The 17037-nt window shown below is 38.5% G+C and overlaps 1 protein-coding gene and 1 pseudogene across 5 annotated transcripts in view; both read right to left on the bottom strand.

Annotated features, from left to right (window-relative positions):
* Positions 1-17037, bottom strand: part of ATRN (attractin) — a 189365-nt gene that overhangs the window by 26915 nt on the left and 145413 nt on the right. For 2 of the 4 annotated variants that reach the window (XM_086333323.1, XM_086333324.1), the window contains exon 25: positions 13000-13061. The exons of 1 other annotated variant lie outside the window; for it this stretch is intronic. In XM_086333323.1, coding sequence (XP_086189449.1) covers positions 13000-13061 — 62 coding nt within the window. Of the gene's footprint in view, positions 1-9128; positions 9245-12999; positions 13062-17037 lie in introns of those variants that run through there. One more of the 4 variants, XM_086333325.1, reaches the window with a different exon arrangement.
* On the bottom strand, positions 14808-16304 carry LOC147360691 (glycine cleavage system H protein, mitochondrial pseudogene; annotated as a pseudogene). Its single transcript, XR_015139362.1, has one exon. The product of XR_015139362.1 is annotated as a glycine cleavage system H protein, mitochondrial pseudogene (transcript).

Here is a 17037-nt window from a genome sequence, read left to right as displayed (position 1 = left end):
TGCTGTGGGCAAGAATTCCTTAGAAGAAATGGGAGTGGCCCTCACAGTCAACAAGAGAGTATGAAATACAGTACTTGGGTGCAACCTCAAAAACAACAGAATGATCTTGGTTTGTTTCCAAGGTTGTAATGTTGAATGGTTATTCAACATTACAGTAATCCAACCCTATACCCCAACCACTAATGCCAAAGAAACTGAAGTTAAATGGTTCTATGAAGACCTACAAGACCTTTCTAGAAGTAACATCAAAAAAAAAAAAGATGTTCTTTTCAACATAGGGGATAGGAATGCAAAAGTAGGAAGTCAAGAGATACCTGGAGTAACAGGAGTGCAAAATGAAGCAAAGCAAAGGCTAACAGAGTTCTGCCAAGAGAATGCACTGATCATAGCCAACGCCCTCTTCCAACAACACAAGAGATGACTCTACATGTGGACATCACCAGATGTTCAATACCAAAATCAGATTGATTATATTCTTTGCAGCTGAAGATGGAGAAGTGCTATACAGTCAGCAAAAATTGGACCCAGAGGGGACGTCCCTGTGGCCCAGCAGTTAGGACTCTGGGCTCCCAATGCAGGATTCCCAGGTTTGATCCCTGACTGGGGAACTAGATCCCACATACCACAACTGGGAACCAGCAAAGACAGGAAAAACAAAACAAAACAAAAACCAGGACCTGGAGCTGACTGTGGCTCAGATCATGAGCTCTTTATTGCAAAATTCAGGCTTAAATTGAAGAAAGTAGGGAAAACCACTAGGTCATTCAGGTATGACCTAAATCAATTCCCTTACAATTACACAGTAGAAGTGACAAGTAGATTCAAGGGATTAGATCTGATAGACAGAGTGCCTGAAGAACTATGGACGGAGGTTCGTAACATTGTACAGGAGGCAGTGATCAAAACCATTCCCAAGAAAAAGAGATGCAGTAAGGGAAATGGTTGTCTGAGGAAGCCTTACAAATAGCTGATAAAAGAAGAGAAGAAAAAGGCAAAGGAGAAAAAGAAAGATATATCCATCTGAATGTAGAGTTCCAGAGAATAGCAAGGAGAGATAAGAAAGCCTTCTTAAGGGCAAAGAAAGAGGAAAACAACAGAATGGGAAAAACTCGAGATCTCTTAAAGAAAACCAGAGATACCAAGGGAGCATATCATGCAAAGATAGGCACAATAAAGGACAGAAATGGTAAGGACCTAACAGAAGCATAAGATATTAAGAAGAGGTGGCAAGAATACACAAAAGAACTGTACAAAAAAGGTCTTAATGACTCAGATAAACACAATGGTGTGGTTAACCTAGAGCCAAACACGCTGGAGTGTGAAGTCCAGTGGGCCTTAGGAAGGACTATTATGAATAAAGCCGGTAGAGGTGATGGAATTGCAGCTGAGTTACTTCAAATCCTAAACGATGATTAAGTGTTGCTGTCCAAGTGTTGCACTCAATATGTCAACAAATTTGGAAACCTCAGCAGTGGCCACAGGACTGCAAAAGGTTACTTTTCATTCCAATCCCAAAGAAAGGCAATGCCAAAGAATGTCCAAACTACCATATATTTGCTCTCATTTCATATGCTATCAAGGTAATGCTCAAAATCCTTCAAGCTAGGCTTCAATAGTACATGAACCGAGAACTTCCAGATGTACAAGCTGAATTTAGAAAAGGCAGAGGAACCAGAGGTCAAGTTTCCACCATCTGTTGGATCATAGAAAAACCAAAGAATTCCAGAAAAACATGTACTTTTGCTTCATAGATTATGCTAAAGCCTTTGACTGTGTGTATCACAACAAACTGGTAAATTCTTCAAGAGATGAATACCAGACCACCTTACCTGCCTCTTGAGAAACCTTTATGTGGGTCAAGAAGCAATAGTTAGAACTGGGCAGGAACAATGGACTGGTTCAAAATTGGGAAAAGAGTACATCAAGGCTATATATTGTTACCCTGCTTATTTAACTTATATGCAGAGTACATCATGCAAAATGCCAGGCTGGAGGAAGCACAAGCTGGAATCAAGATTGCCAGGAGAAATATCAATAACCTCAGATATGCAGATGACACCACCCTAATGGCAGAAAATGAAGAGGAACTAAAGAGCCTCTTGATGAAGGTAAAAGAGGAGAGTGAAAATTCTGTCTTAAAACTCAACATTCAAAAAACTAAGATTATGGCATCTGGTCCCATCATTTCATGGCAAACAGATGGGAGAAAATGGCAACAGTGACAGACTTTATTTTCTTGGACTCCAAAATCATGGTGACTGCAGCCATGAAATTAGAAGATGCTTGTTCCTTGGAAGAAAAGCTATGACAAACCTACATAGCATATTAAAAAGCAGAGACATCACTTTGCTGACAAAGGTCTGTCTAGTCAAAGTTATGGTTTTTCCACTAGTCATGTACAGATGTGAGAGTTGGACCATGAAGAAGGCTGAGCACTGAAAAATTGATGCTTTCGAACTGTGGTGCTGGAGAAGACTCTTCAGAGTCTCTTGGACTGCAAGATCAAAGCACTCAACCTAAAGGAATCAACTCTGAACATTCATTGGAAGGACTGATGCTGAAGTTGAAGCTCCAATCCTTTGGTCACCTAATACAAAGAGTTGACTCACTGGAAAAGACCTTGATGCTGGGAAAGAATGAGGGCAGGAGGATAAGGGGGCGACAGAGGGTAAGATGGCTGGATGGCATCACTGACTCAATGGACATGAGTCTGAGCGAATTCTGGGAGATAGTGAAGGACAGGGAAACCTGGAGTGCTGCAGTCCATGGGTTTGCAAAGAGTTGGACATGTCTGAATGACTGAACAACAACAAGTTTTTAAAAAATCATGGGAATTTTCAGATGCACAAAAGAAGAGAGACCAAACCAGTTAACCTCTATATATTCATTACTCAGTCTTGGCAATTATTAACATTCTTCTGGCCTTCAAAGATCATTCTTAAAGAAGCCTATTGCTCTTTCAGTGCAAGGACACTGGCCCTTGACTAGGGCTCTGTCACTTCTTTTCATCTCTGTACTTACAACAAAACCCTCTGACCTATTTTGTCCTAAATCTGTCCCTGTTTATCAGAGGCTTACACTTTCCTGAGACTATTCTCAGAAATTTGTCTTGATTTGAGGTTGTTTTTTTATACCTTTTGTACATGTCTTTGAAAACTGAGAATCTGTCTGAGCTCTGTGTTTGGAGATGTTTTTCACCAGCTTAATAGTGTATATAGAATGATACTTTTGAGAGTGTACTAAAATTTCCTTTTTCTGCCCTTACAAGTCTAGCCTTTCTAAAACAACATACTCATTTTTTGGCCTGGCTTTGACCTCCCAACCAATCTTATGAGACATTGCTGCTTCTTCCCAAGTTCCTATGATTTGCACATTACCATTCTGATCTCGGGCTTCCCTAGTGGCTCAGATGGTAAAGCGTCTGTCTGCAATGCAGAAGACCCAGGTTCATTCCCTGGGTTGGGAAGATCCCCTGGAGAAGGAAATGGCAGCCCACTCCAGTATTCTTGCCTGGAAAATCCCATGGATCACGTAGCCTGGTAGGCTACCGTCCATGGGGTCGCAAAGAGTCAAACACGACTGAGCAACTTCATTTTCACTATTCTGATCTCAATTAGATCAGACAGGATCTAATCTAGTGACAGGATCTAATCTAGTGGCAGGACTTTGCATCACTTCTATCTTCTGGAAAATAAAGTGATCAATAAGACATGGATCTGTCAAAATGTCCACTGTCAATCTGGCAACAGCCTTAGCGGAAGTTCAGATAATTAGAAGTTTTACAAAAACATACCTTGCCTATATCAGGAATTCCCATTACAGTCCCTCCTTTTGGACATTCCCTGCTTCTCCTTTTTATTTTTATCCAAATGCTATCATCTAAGGCACTTTTAACCCCGGTCAAAGATTTTCATAGAACATTAATCTGTTTCTCCCTCTTTACTAATAAACGGTCATTATGCTGACCACACTCCTACATCACTCCCAGATACAAAGCTCTTTCACCTACATCATCTCATTTGATTTTCAGAGCAAGCAAGCAAATGGGTCTTATTAATTCCCTCTTTATACACAAGGCTCCTACTGGAGTCTGGGAAAGCATCTAATTATGACACAAAGAGGACTTAATGTATTTATCAGGATCTAGAATTTACTTTTCACTGTGTCCAAGTCTGGGAATTCTTTTCTAACTTACCTCACATTAATATTTTCTCACTTGAATCACTGAGCTATCCCCTTCTACTCCCACCCCCAAATCTAATCCTCTTTTCTGTATTCTATGAGCCATTCTTCAGCATGCTTAGGATTACCTGGATAATTTCCCTTCTCCCCTTATGTTTCATGTATATGAATCTAGTTAACTTGCTCTGGGAAAATATCTGCTTCTTCATTCATGTTCATGAAAAGGACTCTATTCTCAGTTAAATTCTCATCATTCCTAGTTCCTAAACAAAATCCAGAGAAATCAAAGTTCTGCGTTCTTTTCCAAAGGTTCCCACATTCCAACAAAAAGGGAGAAGTGATGAGAACACCATCTGTCCTTGTTTACTACACAAGATTCTGAGGTCCCTAAAGATGCTCCTCTGAACAATTCTAATGATGTCATTCAGTCTTTCACCAATCAGCTGCAGTGACTGCTCCTCACTGGGTTGGTACTCGGCAGCAGAGTCACTACATTCTGTACACATGGTCCAAGAACATAACACACCTGATAACTGGAGTTACTTAGCATACGGCCTCTACATTCCCATCAGCTAGAACCATGAGCTTTATCAAGGCTGGTATCTGTGGTTCCTCATGGCTCTTCACTTTTCCTGGAGGTCTACTTTACTTTCCATATATATCTGAGCATGACTCTGTATTCCCTTGTGGCTCAGACGCTAAGGCGTCTGTCTACAATGCAGAAGACCCAGGTTCGATCCCTGGGTTGGGAAGGTCCTCTGGAGAAGGAAATGGCAATCCACTCCAGTACTCTTGCCTGGAAAATCCCATGGATGGAGGAGCGTGGTAGGCTACAGTCCATGGGGTCGCAAAGAGTCGGACACAACTGAGCGACTTCACTTCACTTGACTCTGTATTAGATGCTGAAGGTGTGCATGTATACAAGGGTGAACAAAAGAAAGACACTTTACTTACTCTTTTGAAGTTTAGAACCTAATTGTGGACACAGACAGTACAAAGTAAAACTGTGATAGCACCATGATGAAAAGCAATACAGTTCCATGGGAGAGTGGAACAAAGGGAGAGAATTTAGTTTGGGGGTTCACTGATGGAATCTTGGAGGAAGTGACACTGTGTCAAAATTGGAAGATGAGTGTGGTACAGTAAGAAATATACATATGGTCTTTGTCCCAAGTTTCTGGCACAGAGCTCCTAAAACCCTTGAAATCTCCTATGTGACAGGACCATCCCCTCCCCTATTTTTTATACAAGTGTTCATAATGGCTTTATCTGTAATAGTCAAAAACAGGAAACAATGCAAGTGTCTATCAGGAGGTGAATAAACAAAGTGTGGTTTATCTTTGAGACTATTACTCAGCTTTAAAAAGGAAGAACCTATCTTTAATTTTGATTTAAAACATCTTTAAAATGTATCTTTACCAGATTTATACACAAAGTAATTTAAATAATACAGAAGGGTATAAAAAAATTACAGTGTCCTTGAGTCCGAATTAACTATTTTTTATAACACATTTATGAAGATGTTATTCAGGAGTGTCTTTTTTTCTCTCATGGGAGGGGAGGACCTAAACAGCTTCAGGACTGGGGCTGGCCACCAGAAAAACTAATCCTGTGATTATAGGGTTATACTATTCAGCCCCTATCACACGTCCCCCTCCAGGAGGGGAGAGTGGCTGGAGGTTGAATTCAATCACCAATGACCAGAAATTTCACCAATCATGCCTACTCAATGAAACCTTGAAAAAATGTGGCATGTTGAGGTTTGGGGGGGCTGATGAACACACTTATGTGCTGGGAGAGTATGGTGTCCAGAAAGAGCATGGAAGCTCTGTGCTTTCATACCTTGCCCAATTAATCTCTTCCACTGGGTTGTTCCTGAGTTGTATTCTAATAAACCTGTTATTTTAAGTATAGTCTTTTCCTGAGTTCTGTGAAGCAATAGCAAATTGTTGAATCTGAGGGGGATCATGGGAACCCCCAAGCTTGTACTTGGCCAGGCAGAAGTGTGGGTAGCCTGGGGACTCATTTGTGGTTGATGTCTGAAATGGGAGCAGTCTTGTTGGATTGAGCCATTAACCTGTGGGGGTGTGTACTAATTCCAGGTAGTGGGTGTCAGAGTGAATTGTAGGACAATCAGCTGATGTCAGAGAATTGGTTTTTGTTTAGAAAAAACAAGCAATGGGTAAAAGTACATAGGTGAAGGGTAGGGAGAAGAACATTCCAGAAAGAAGGAAAAATATGTACAAATGCCACAAAATGGGAAGGAGTTTGGTGCTTTCTAAGAAACAGAAGGAGGCTCATGGAATGGGAACACAGAGAAGAACAGCTAAGGTGAAGGTAGAGAGGTGAGCAGAGGTTCATGCAGGACCTTGGTTTTTATTTTAGATACAACCCAGAGTCACGAGATATGAGATAAGTGGTTAGATACAAATTAATTCATGGTTTTAAGACCTCCTCTGGATTTTTTGTGGGTTGTAAGGGAGCCAAAATCAACCAAAATAGTCCTGGTGAGACTGTGATGGTTGGGACTAGGGTGGGGGAACAGAGGTAGGGCAGCTCAATGTTTTTGATAGCTGTAACTGCTGGGATCTGGTAAGGGAATGCCTGCTGGGTGTGAAAGGGAAAGAAGTGACTTGGAACTGACAGCATCATTTGTCAATTAGTGACATGGGGAAGACGGGTGAGGAAGGATCAGAAAATTATGCTGCATATGGAGCTGGCAGACTTCCACCAGAAAACACAGAGACAGAAGATGGCCAGGGTCAAGCTCTGGAAGAAAAGCAACAGTGAGAAGCTGAATAGAAAAGATAATTCAGGAAGGGAGCCAAGAAAGAGCAGCTTCAGGGCAGTATGCGGTCATAAAAGGCAAGAAGAAGGGTCTCACTGATAGGGTAGTCAGTTGATTGATACTGTTGAAAAGCCAAAATGATAAGAAGTGAAGAGTAACTTTTGGATTTAGCAATAGGGCTGTGTTAGTTGCCCTTAATAACAAGAAAATTAGATGAACTGTGGAGATGGAAGCCAGATGAGAGGGCTGAAATGTAAAAGAGGGGCTCCAGTAAGGATTTTTAGAGCAGTAAAAACACTCTATATGATATGATGATGGATATGTCAGTATACATTTGTCCAAACCCCATAAAATGTACAATACTATTAACTTCAGATGATTATGATATATCAGTGTAGGCTCATCTTTAGTTTAAAAAAAAAAAAAAGTACAATTCCAGTGAGTGATGTTGAAAATGGGAGAGGCTATGCATGTGTGGAGGCAGGGGCTATATAGGAAATCTCTGTACCTTTTTCTCAATTTTGTTCTGAACCTAAAATTTCTTTTAAAAAATAAAGTCTCTAAAAATTAAAAGAAAAAAGGAAGGAAGGAAGGAGGGAAGCAGGGAGAGAGAGAAAGAGAAAGAAAAAGACAGTGAGTGTGTGAGAGAGGGAAAGAAAAGGCGGGAAAGGAGAGAAAGAAGGAAGGAAGAAAGAGAAAGAGAAAAAAAATTAAGTCTAGAGTATATAGATACAAGGAGGGAGAGAGTTCTGGGGAATTTCCAGAGTGCTGAGGGGACTACATTCAGAGTGGACACACCAGATGGCTTCTTCTCTCCTCCCTGCTTGTGCTGAGCAACTGAAGACCGCAAATAAGGCAGTGAGCTCTGGTCCTTGGGCTGGAAAGGCCAGGCAGGATGGATCCTCTCTCATTCAGAAGACAAACTAACAATATATCTAATCCACCAGCACACTCTCCATCTATTCTCCACACTCATTGGAGGCTGTGACAGACAGAAATGGCATCCATACACAAGTAAACATGGAATCTTCAACATGAAAAAAATCAGACATTGAGGAAGACCAACGTTGTGAAAGAGAGGTACCAAACAACAACAGGCGACATCTCAGACAGTTATTAATAGCACAAAATAAGAGTCCAAAATAATATAATAAAATTTATTAATCTCAGAAAGGAATATGAAAGTAAACTGCATTCATAAAACTGAAACAGGCTACACGGAATAATATATTAGAAATAAAATGCAAATGTTAAAAAAAAAAATCTCACCAGTCGACTCAATAAAAGAAATGGACCCAACACTGAACTAAATTAATGAGCTGAGGAGCTCACCTAGAATGTAGTACCAAAGGAAAATGAAAAAGAAAATGAGAGTTTAATTAAGAAATGAAGGACAGATCCAGAGTCTCACTCACTCATCCAACTAAGGCTGAGAGTCATAGATAACTGTTTTAAGTTCTCAGAACTCAGTTTTAAACTTATAGGAAAGACCTCTAATTGGCCCTGCTCACCTGTGCATGTCAAATCACATGTTCATTTATAGATGGGCTGCCCTTGAGTGCTAGACTGTTAAAGGTGACTAAGTGGTATAATAAAAACATGAGTAGAGTGAAGTCCAAGAAGGGGTGGACTCTGGGGTGTATGCCAGAAGAAGACTTCATAAAGGAGTAGACAGGTTGGGCTCTTAATACGCCCTTGCGTCTAGTAACTTTGCTGAACTCATCTATTAACTCTAATAGTTAATCTGCAGATCCTTTAATTTCTATGAATACAATAATGTAAGTAATAACTTTTTCTAATTCTTATATATTGATTTTTCTTGTCTTATTGTATTGGCTAGAATCTCTATCAACAATGTTAAATAAACTAAGTGATAGTTTTTGTCTTTCTCTTGTTTCCAAACTCAAAGGGAAAGCTTCTAATATTTTACCATTAAGAATGTGGACTGCTGTTGGCTTTACATATTATTCCTTTATTAGATTTAAAAAATTATTTACTGTTGCACTGGGTATTCACTGCTGCACACAGGCTTTCTCTAGTTCCAGTGAGTGGTGGTTACTCTCTAGTTGCAGTGTGTGGGCTTCTCACTGTGGTGGCCTCTCTTGTTGCAGAGCACTGGCTCTAGGCACGTGGGCTTCAGCAGTTGCAGCATGCGGGCTTAGCAGTTGAAGTTCACAGGCTCTAGAGTGCAGGCTCAGCAGTTGTGGTGCACGGGCTTAGTTGCTCCACAGCATGTCTTTATCAGATTTTAAGCTTCTTTATATTCCTACTTTCCTAAGAGTTTTTAAAATGGATGATATTAAATTTTATCAAATGCTTTTCCCCCATTGATTAAGATGATTGTATTAGTCTTCTTTATGAAATCAATATGAATTACACTGACTGATTTTCTGATGCTAAACCAGCCTTGCAATTTCTGGAATAAACCCAACTAGGTTGTGATATAGAAGTCTTTTTATATTATTGGTGGGTTTTTGCTTCCTTATTCATGAGTGAGACTGGCTTTTAAATTCCATTCTCATATTATTCTTGTCAGGTTGTGCTAAGTTCATAAAATGAATTGGGGAGTATTTATTCTTTTCTATTTTCTAGAAGGTTTAGTTAATATTGATTATTATTTCTTCCTTAAAATGTTGTAAGTTACCAACAAAGCCACCTGGGCCTAGAGTTATCTTTGTAAGAAAATTTTAAATTACGTATTGTTTTAAAACAGATATAGGACTATTCAGTTTTCTATTCCTTCTGTGTCAGTGTTGGTAAACTGTATATAGTTTCATTTTGTTTTTTAGTTGTTTCATTCCATCTGTTCCATTTTCAAGTTTATTTGCATAAAGCTGCTCATAAAATATTTTTCTAAAGGAAAAAATGTGTGCAGGATTTGCAGTAACATCCCTCCCCCCTTTTAATTTCTGATTATTTGTATCTTCTTTCTTTTTCTCTTGGTCATTCTTGCTAGTGATTTATCAATATTATTCTTTTCAAAGATCCAATCTGTGGTTCTTTCAATCCTCTCTACTGTACTTCTTCCCCTATATCATTAATTTTTGCTCTACTTATATTCCTTTCTTCTTTTCTTTACGTTTAATGAGTAGTTCTTTTTCTCATTTATTGAGAGGCTTGTTCTTTCTTTTCCAACATATGCTTTTATAAAGTGGTGATCTCAACCTTAGTTGCAAGTTGAAATCATTTGAGTGTTTAAATGCTTGAGTTCCACCCCTACAGATTCTGATGTAATGGCTCTGGGATGTAGCCTGGGCATCAAAAGCTCCTCAAGTGATTCTACTATGCAGCTAAGGTTGAGAACCACAGATTTAAAGCTATATCCTCTAAATACACTTTTGGTTTTCTTTAAAAATTTTTATTTATTATTTTTAACTGAAGTATAGTTGATTTACAATGTTGTGTTAATTACTGTTGTTCAGCAAAATAATTATACACATACATTCTTTTTTAAAATATTCTTTCCCATTATTGTTTAGCATAGGATATTGAATGAATACAGTTCTCTGTGTTATACAGCAGGACTTTGTTGTTTATCCATTGTATAACGGAAGCTTATATGTGCAAACCCCAACTTCTCACTGCAACCCTCCCCTAACTCCTTCTCCCTTGGTAGCCTGCTTCATGCACCTGTTGGTAGTCTGTTCTCCGTATACCTGATTCTATTTCTATTTCATAGATAAATACAACTTTAACTTTGTCCCACAACCTTTTAATATTTTCATCATTCACTGCAAATCATTTAAAATTTTCTGCTTTAATTTAAATAAAAAATTTTAAATGAGCAAATGCAATATATTGTTTTAGCGGTTAGGTAAATGGTCAGCTTTGGGAAAGAGGAAAGGGGCTGTCACTAAGGTAAATATAAGGTAACTTCTAGGATACTTGTAATACCCTGGGGAATAAAAAAACTCTTGTCCCAGGTAGAGAGTGTTCAATTTGTGATCATTCATTCATGTGTGAATTTCTAAGTGTATAATATAAAAATATTATACTTCAATATATATTTATTAAAGAGAGAAGACAGATCCCATACAAACAGTGGGAATGATAATGACACTAATTTTCTCAATATTTCTAGGGCAGAGGCAAGAGAATTTGTGATAATTCTCTTTATGTTTATGATTATCTAGGCCAAGAGAGGAGAAGGCAATGGCACCCCACTCCAGTACTGCTGCCCGGAAAATCCCATGGATGGAGGAGCCTGGTAGGCTGCAGTCCATGAGGTTGCTAAGAGTCAGACACGACTGAGCGACTTCACTTTCACTTTCCACTTTCATGCATTGGAGAAGGAAATGGCAACCCACTCCAATGTTCTTGCCTGGAGAATCCCATGGACAGAGAAGCCTGGTAGGCTGCAGTCCACGGGGTCACACAGAGTCGGACACGACTGAAGCGACTTAGCAGCAACAGCAGCAGGCCAAGAGAAACTAAAACCAATATCTTCTTGTGTTTGACCATATCAAGGGAGTGTTCAGTTCTGTCAGAGTACCAGTAAATAATAGAATATTTACTAGATGCTAATAAAGAAACAGCATAATGCCTTCAAAATTCTTTTTTATTTTTTGGCCACAGTGTATGGCACACGGCACTTATCTGACTAAGTATGGAACACATGCCCACTGAATTAGAAGCATGGAATCTTAACACTGGACCACCATAGAAGTCCATGCTTTCTAAATTCTAATGGAAGGTGTTTCTAACCTAGAATTCTGTGTTCAAACTTTCAATAATATGTGAGGGTAAAACTAAGACATTTTTGGACAGGAAAGGTCATAGGAAAGTCACCTCTACATGCACCTTTCCTCAGAAACTTCCTGGAGAATGTGTATAAGGTGGGAATAAACAGGGAGACAAAGACATGGGATGAAGGAGACAGAGACTTCAACATAAGAAGGCTAAAGAAATTCCCAAGGTGACAGTTGTGCAGCAGGCCTCAAAGACAACTAGTGCACTTGGAAGCAGCAGGTTTGTGTTCTAGGGCAGAGGCAAGAGAATTTGTGATAATTCTCTTTATGATTATCTAGGCCAAGAGAAACTAAAACCGGGAAAGTATCTTCTTGTGTTTGACCACATCAAGAGAGTGTTCAGTTCTGTCAGAGTATAGGGATAAATCAAGGGTAGCTACATAGAAAATCTAACAATTAAAAACCCTAAATATGGCAAATATTGCATTTAACACAAGCAAAAAGTGATTCCCCCATCTAAAAAATGGGGAAGTATAATTAGAGTTCAACTCAGTAGCAAATGGGAGGTTTTTATGGTTATAACAACATAAATAGGGACTCCCGATTTAGCCAAACATTGTGATATAACTATATTACATAAGTGGGATGAAGGGGAATCTATATGTGTTCATAGTGTGTGGGGAGTTGGGAGAGGTAACATAAGATAATAAATCCTTATCTTTGATGTCCTTATCAGTAGGACATCAAAAGATAATGGAATTGAAAAATCAAGAAAGCGTTTAAGCATGGAGAAGTAAAAAACAGCTAAAATAATTTAAAGTTGTGGGACACGATGCTATTGCTTTCTCTTACAAACACTGTAGCACTTTTTCAATTATGTGTAATAGTGTTTTCTTAAAAATAATGTTAAACTGAAAAGAAACTATAAAAACAAAAGGATCTCAAGGCCTAACAAATCACTTTTAGGTTTAAAACTCTAGATAATCACCTGAAACATCTCTTGAACAAGCAGCAGCATATATGTAGCTCACATCAGTAATCATTATTTTGTTATTTCAACTCCAAATCTTCCCCACATGAAAAGTCAAATTATCTACATTTTAGTATAGGGTACATGAAAAGCTACCTCAAAAAGCCAGAACATACAAACCAAATGTCTTCATTTTATCAAATTAGATTGAATGTACAGTATTGTAACTGACATGTAACTTTTCAGGAACATATATAAAGTTAGTTTGATCTGTTCTGCAAACACAAGATTATTCATTTACCTTTCATGGGTTGATAACTAAATTAAGTACCCGAATTAAAAGAACAGATAGTTTGTATAAGTGAAATTACCTGAAGAAGGTCACGAAGAACTGTACTAGGTCCATAAAATTGCTGTGCTGGGAGAATGCAATCTGTGACAGAAAACCAGGTAGAGTGATTAGGTTATAAGACAGAACCATCAACTCAGCCTTCTTGCTGAAGCAGGAAGACATTAACATTTCAAGAGATTAACGGAATTTTTTCACTTGAGGAAAAGCACCCATCCCTTTAGTTTTTCGTGCTTAATTGCCAAAGCAAAAGTGATATTCTGAGACTGAAGACAAATCCCTATAGCCCCTCTGTTTGACACCAGATCTCAGTTTTTAGTTTGACCTGGAAGACATCTCAGAGGCCTACATCTAATGAGGTGGATGAACCTAGAGCCTATTATACAGAGTGAAGTAAGTCAGAAAGAGAAAGATAAGCACCGTATACTAACACATATACATGGAATCTAGGAAGATGGTACTGAAGAACTTATTTGCAGGGCAGCAATGGAGAAACAGACACAGAGAGAACAGACCTATGGACACGGGGAGAGGGTGAGATGTATGGAGAGGGTAATATGGAAACTTGCATTACCAAATGTAAAACAGATAGCCAGTGGGGATTTGCTGTACATCCCACAGAATTCAAACAAGGGTTCTGTATCAACCTAGAAGGGTGGGATAGGTAGGGAGATCGGAGGGAGGTTCAAAAGGGAGGGGACATATGTATACCTATGGCTGATTCATGTTGATGTCTGACAGAAAACAACAAAATTCTGTAAAGCAATTATCCTTCAATTAAAAAAATAAACTTTATATATATATATATATATATATATATAAAAAAACACCTAATGACAAGCAAGTCAGTTTACTTGCTACCTCCTTGTGCCCTTATCAAGACAAAATGCTCTCCCCTTTTGCTTCAAATTCCAATTCTTGGATCTACCATGAGGTGGGCAGCCTCCTTTAGTGTCCTTCAACACTTCTGACACTTAATGTACCCAGTGTGTATTCACTTCAAGATAATGTCCCTTTAAAAAAAATACTTATCCCAAGTTTCACTACATTGAATATCATCTGACAATCAATGTAACACCAATTGGAACCTAAATAATTTTATACCAAGAATATTATAGGGACTTCCCTGGTGGTCTAGTGACTCAGATGCCATACTCCCAATGCAGCGGGCCTGGGTTCAATCCCTGGTCAGGGAACTAGATCCCACATACCAAAACTAAGACCCAGCACAGCCTAAATAAATATTAAAGGAACAAAAAAAAAGAACATTGTAAAATCCCTGACATAGCTCATCAAATCTAAGACACCACTAAAACAAGTATTGTTTTGTGTACTTTTAAGAAAACCACTGATTTATATTATGATACAATGCTTTTAAAATCACTGTAAGGTATGTCAGAGATATCAGAGATATTAGAACATGAAAAAATTTGCAGCTTAGAATTTACTACTAAGTATGATAATTGTGTCCTTACTACCCTATGATACACATGGTACTAGCCAGGAGTGTTCTCTGCTTATTTTTAAGGGACCACAGCTCTCCTTGGAGAGAGGATGGTGCTATAAATGAAACAATTATTGAATAAGACGATAATTATTCAAATAAAGACATGAATGACAAGAATCATAGAAGTATATGATTGGCATCTTCTTTTCTTAATCCTGGCCACACACCCCCATCCCTTGTCAACTCCCACTATACAGAATGCAAGAAAAGTGCTACAGGCTGGGCCCCAGCACAGTAACAATACTTTGCAGTCTTTTTACAGTCAGATTCACAGAGGTTCAAGATAGAAGATGCATCCAGTGTTTTTCTTTCTGATGCTCTTATTTTCTTTTTGACATTCCATAAATAAATAAAGGTCCAATACTACCTATTCAGGCCACAGAATATTATGGGGCTTAGAATTTGAAGGTTTTGTGTTTGCCCTCTAGCCACCATTTATATTGAGAAATGCAGACATACGTAGACATCATAGATAAGGAGAAACCATATTCTTTGCTTTTCCTTCATTTATTAATCAATCCTTCAGGTTCCTTGAGAGAAGGAAAACTGCAAAATATGGCTACAGTCATCACATAAAAGGTTTTTATTTTTTTTAATTAAGAAGCTGAATATTTTATTATTAAACTGTTTCTTATTTGCCTGCAAGGCTGTTGCTCCACTGTATAAAAATAGCACCAGCAAACACAGTATATTGCAAAATTAAAAGAGTAATATTCTTCATCGAACACTATACAACTAACAAATTTCCCCACTGACAGTTATTTCTAGTGGGAAGATCATTTTGACCTAAATACAGGGATGGCTGTAAGCAAGTTACAATATTATATAAGGCTTAAGATAACCATGTATCCTTGAATTACATAATTTTTTTTTGAATTACATAATTTTATAACTAGTTTTATCAGATAATTTCAGGAATTCTGAATATTGTAACTGGAGCCTAGCCTAAAAATCATCAGGTGCTGTGAAAAAGACGCACAATATTTATCTGAAGTCATTAGGACATTAAGGATATTAAGGGGTATTTTCTTCAGGAAACATTGTTACAGTAGTTTCTTTTGCTAAAAGTTGCTTTTTAAATATCTATCCACCACTAATTTAAGACAAATATGCTAGATTAAGTTGTTTCAAACTAGTTTATTTAGGGGTTCCATTTTCACTCAATAGATTTTAAGTATTTCTCATTTGCTTCTTTACTCATTAGGTCATCTAGTTCTGAAGGGTTACTGAATGTCACCTTGATCAGCCAGCCCTCTTCATAACAAGATTTATTGGTAAGTCCTGGATTTTCTGCTAGAGTTTTATTAATTTCAGTTACTTCTCCTGATACAGGAGAACAGAGTTCACTAGCAGCTTTCACACTTTCCAAAGCACCGAACTCCTCTTGTTTGTTCAATTTTGTCCCAACTTCAAGCAGAATACAGTAAACAACATCTCCCAAAGCTTCCTGTGCAAAATTGCTGATTCCCACTGTTTCAACACTGTTTGCTGTGGTTACCCTTTCATGTTTTTCTGTGAATTTCCACACCGACAGCAGAGCGGGGCTGGTGCATAGTGCCGGTAAGGCACCCGCCCAGCCCCCAGGGCCTCGGCCAACAGCGTGCGTCGCATGCTGAGATAGTGCGCAGGCTGCCCACTACGGCTCGCAGGCTCCTCACCGCTCGCAGCGCAGTGTTCGCAGACATAAAAAGTTTTTAATAAGATTGGAGAAAATCAATTATATGAACAAGGTTATTCAATCTTGAGGAATGAAGAGTCCAGGTTACAAGACATAAAGAAACAAATTCTAGGCTATCCAATTCTGTTAGATTTTAATCTTTTAAAACAGCCAGTGTGGTTGGTCTCCAAGACTCACATCACTCTAAAAGTGGCCTTCTTTTGTTGAATGTTCATTACCTAAGTCTCCAAAGTTACAAAATTTCATAAGAAAGCAAAACTTATAACAATGTTTATGAACAGACTGACCACTTAGAAACATCTAGCCCTGCTTTAACACTCAGTCTTGTTGCTTAATCTCTTGATCAATAGGTGATGGACTTACTGTCCAAATTGAGAACTTCTGAGAGTGCAAGAGAGTGTTATTAAAAATTACACTGTGACAACAGGCATGAATGGGGCTGTCCCCTATTCAAAGACTGTCAAACAAGCCAAATCATCTGCAAAATCAGTCATAAAAAATGAGATTTTAGTGAAAGTGCTACTGGAGAACTGATTACACGAAACCATTGACGAATGAAGACTTGGCAGAATTACCAAGTGAAGAGGGATGAAAGATACAGACTTAAGTCCTTCAAAACCCTCTGAATATTACTGAGAGCATCTTGGGAAAACTGTTGAGACCTTTGGCTATTCTTTTTTAAATCAAGCTGTAAAGTCAAATCTGAAGTGAAGGACTCCATTCCTGCTGTCTTGTCTCCGAGCACCACCTGCACCACTTCTATATTTTATAAGCCACACTTCTATATTCTTATCTTGCTCAATTTTTCTTCACAGCCCTTAAATGTATACTTATTTATGGGCTTTTCTTCCACTAGAAAATAAGACCCATAAGGG

This window comes from Bos grunniens, chromosome 13 (genome assembly GCF_055505025.1).
Source record: "Bos grunniens cultivar Pamir isolate PY7600 chromosome 13, Bosgru_T2T1.0, whole genome shotgun sequence".
NCBI classification, from domain to species: Eukaryota; Metazoa; Chordata; class Mammalia; order Artiodactyla; family Bovidae; genus Bos; species Bos grunniens.
The sequence above is the reverse complement of the archived record's forward strand: the minus strand, read 5'-3'. Positions and strand labels throughout refer to the sequence as shown.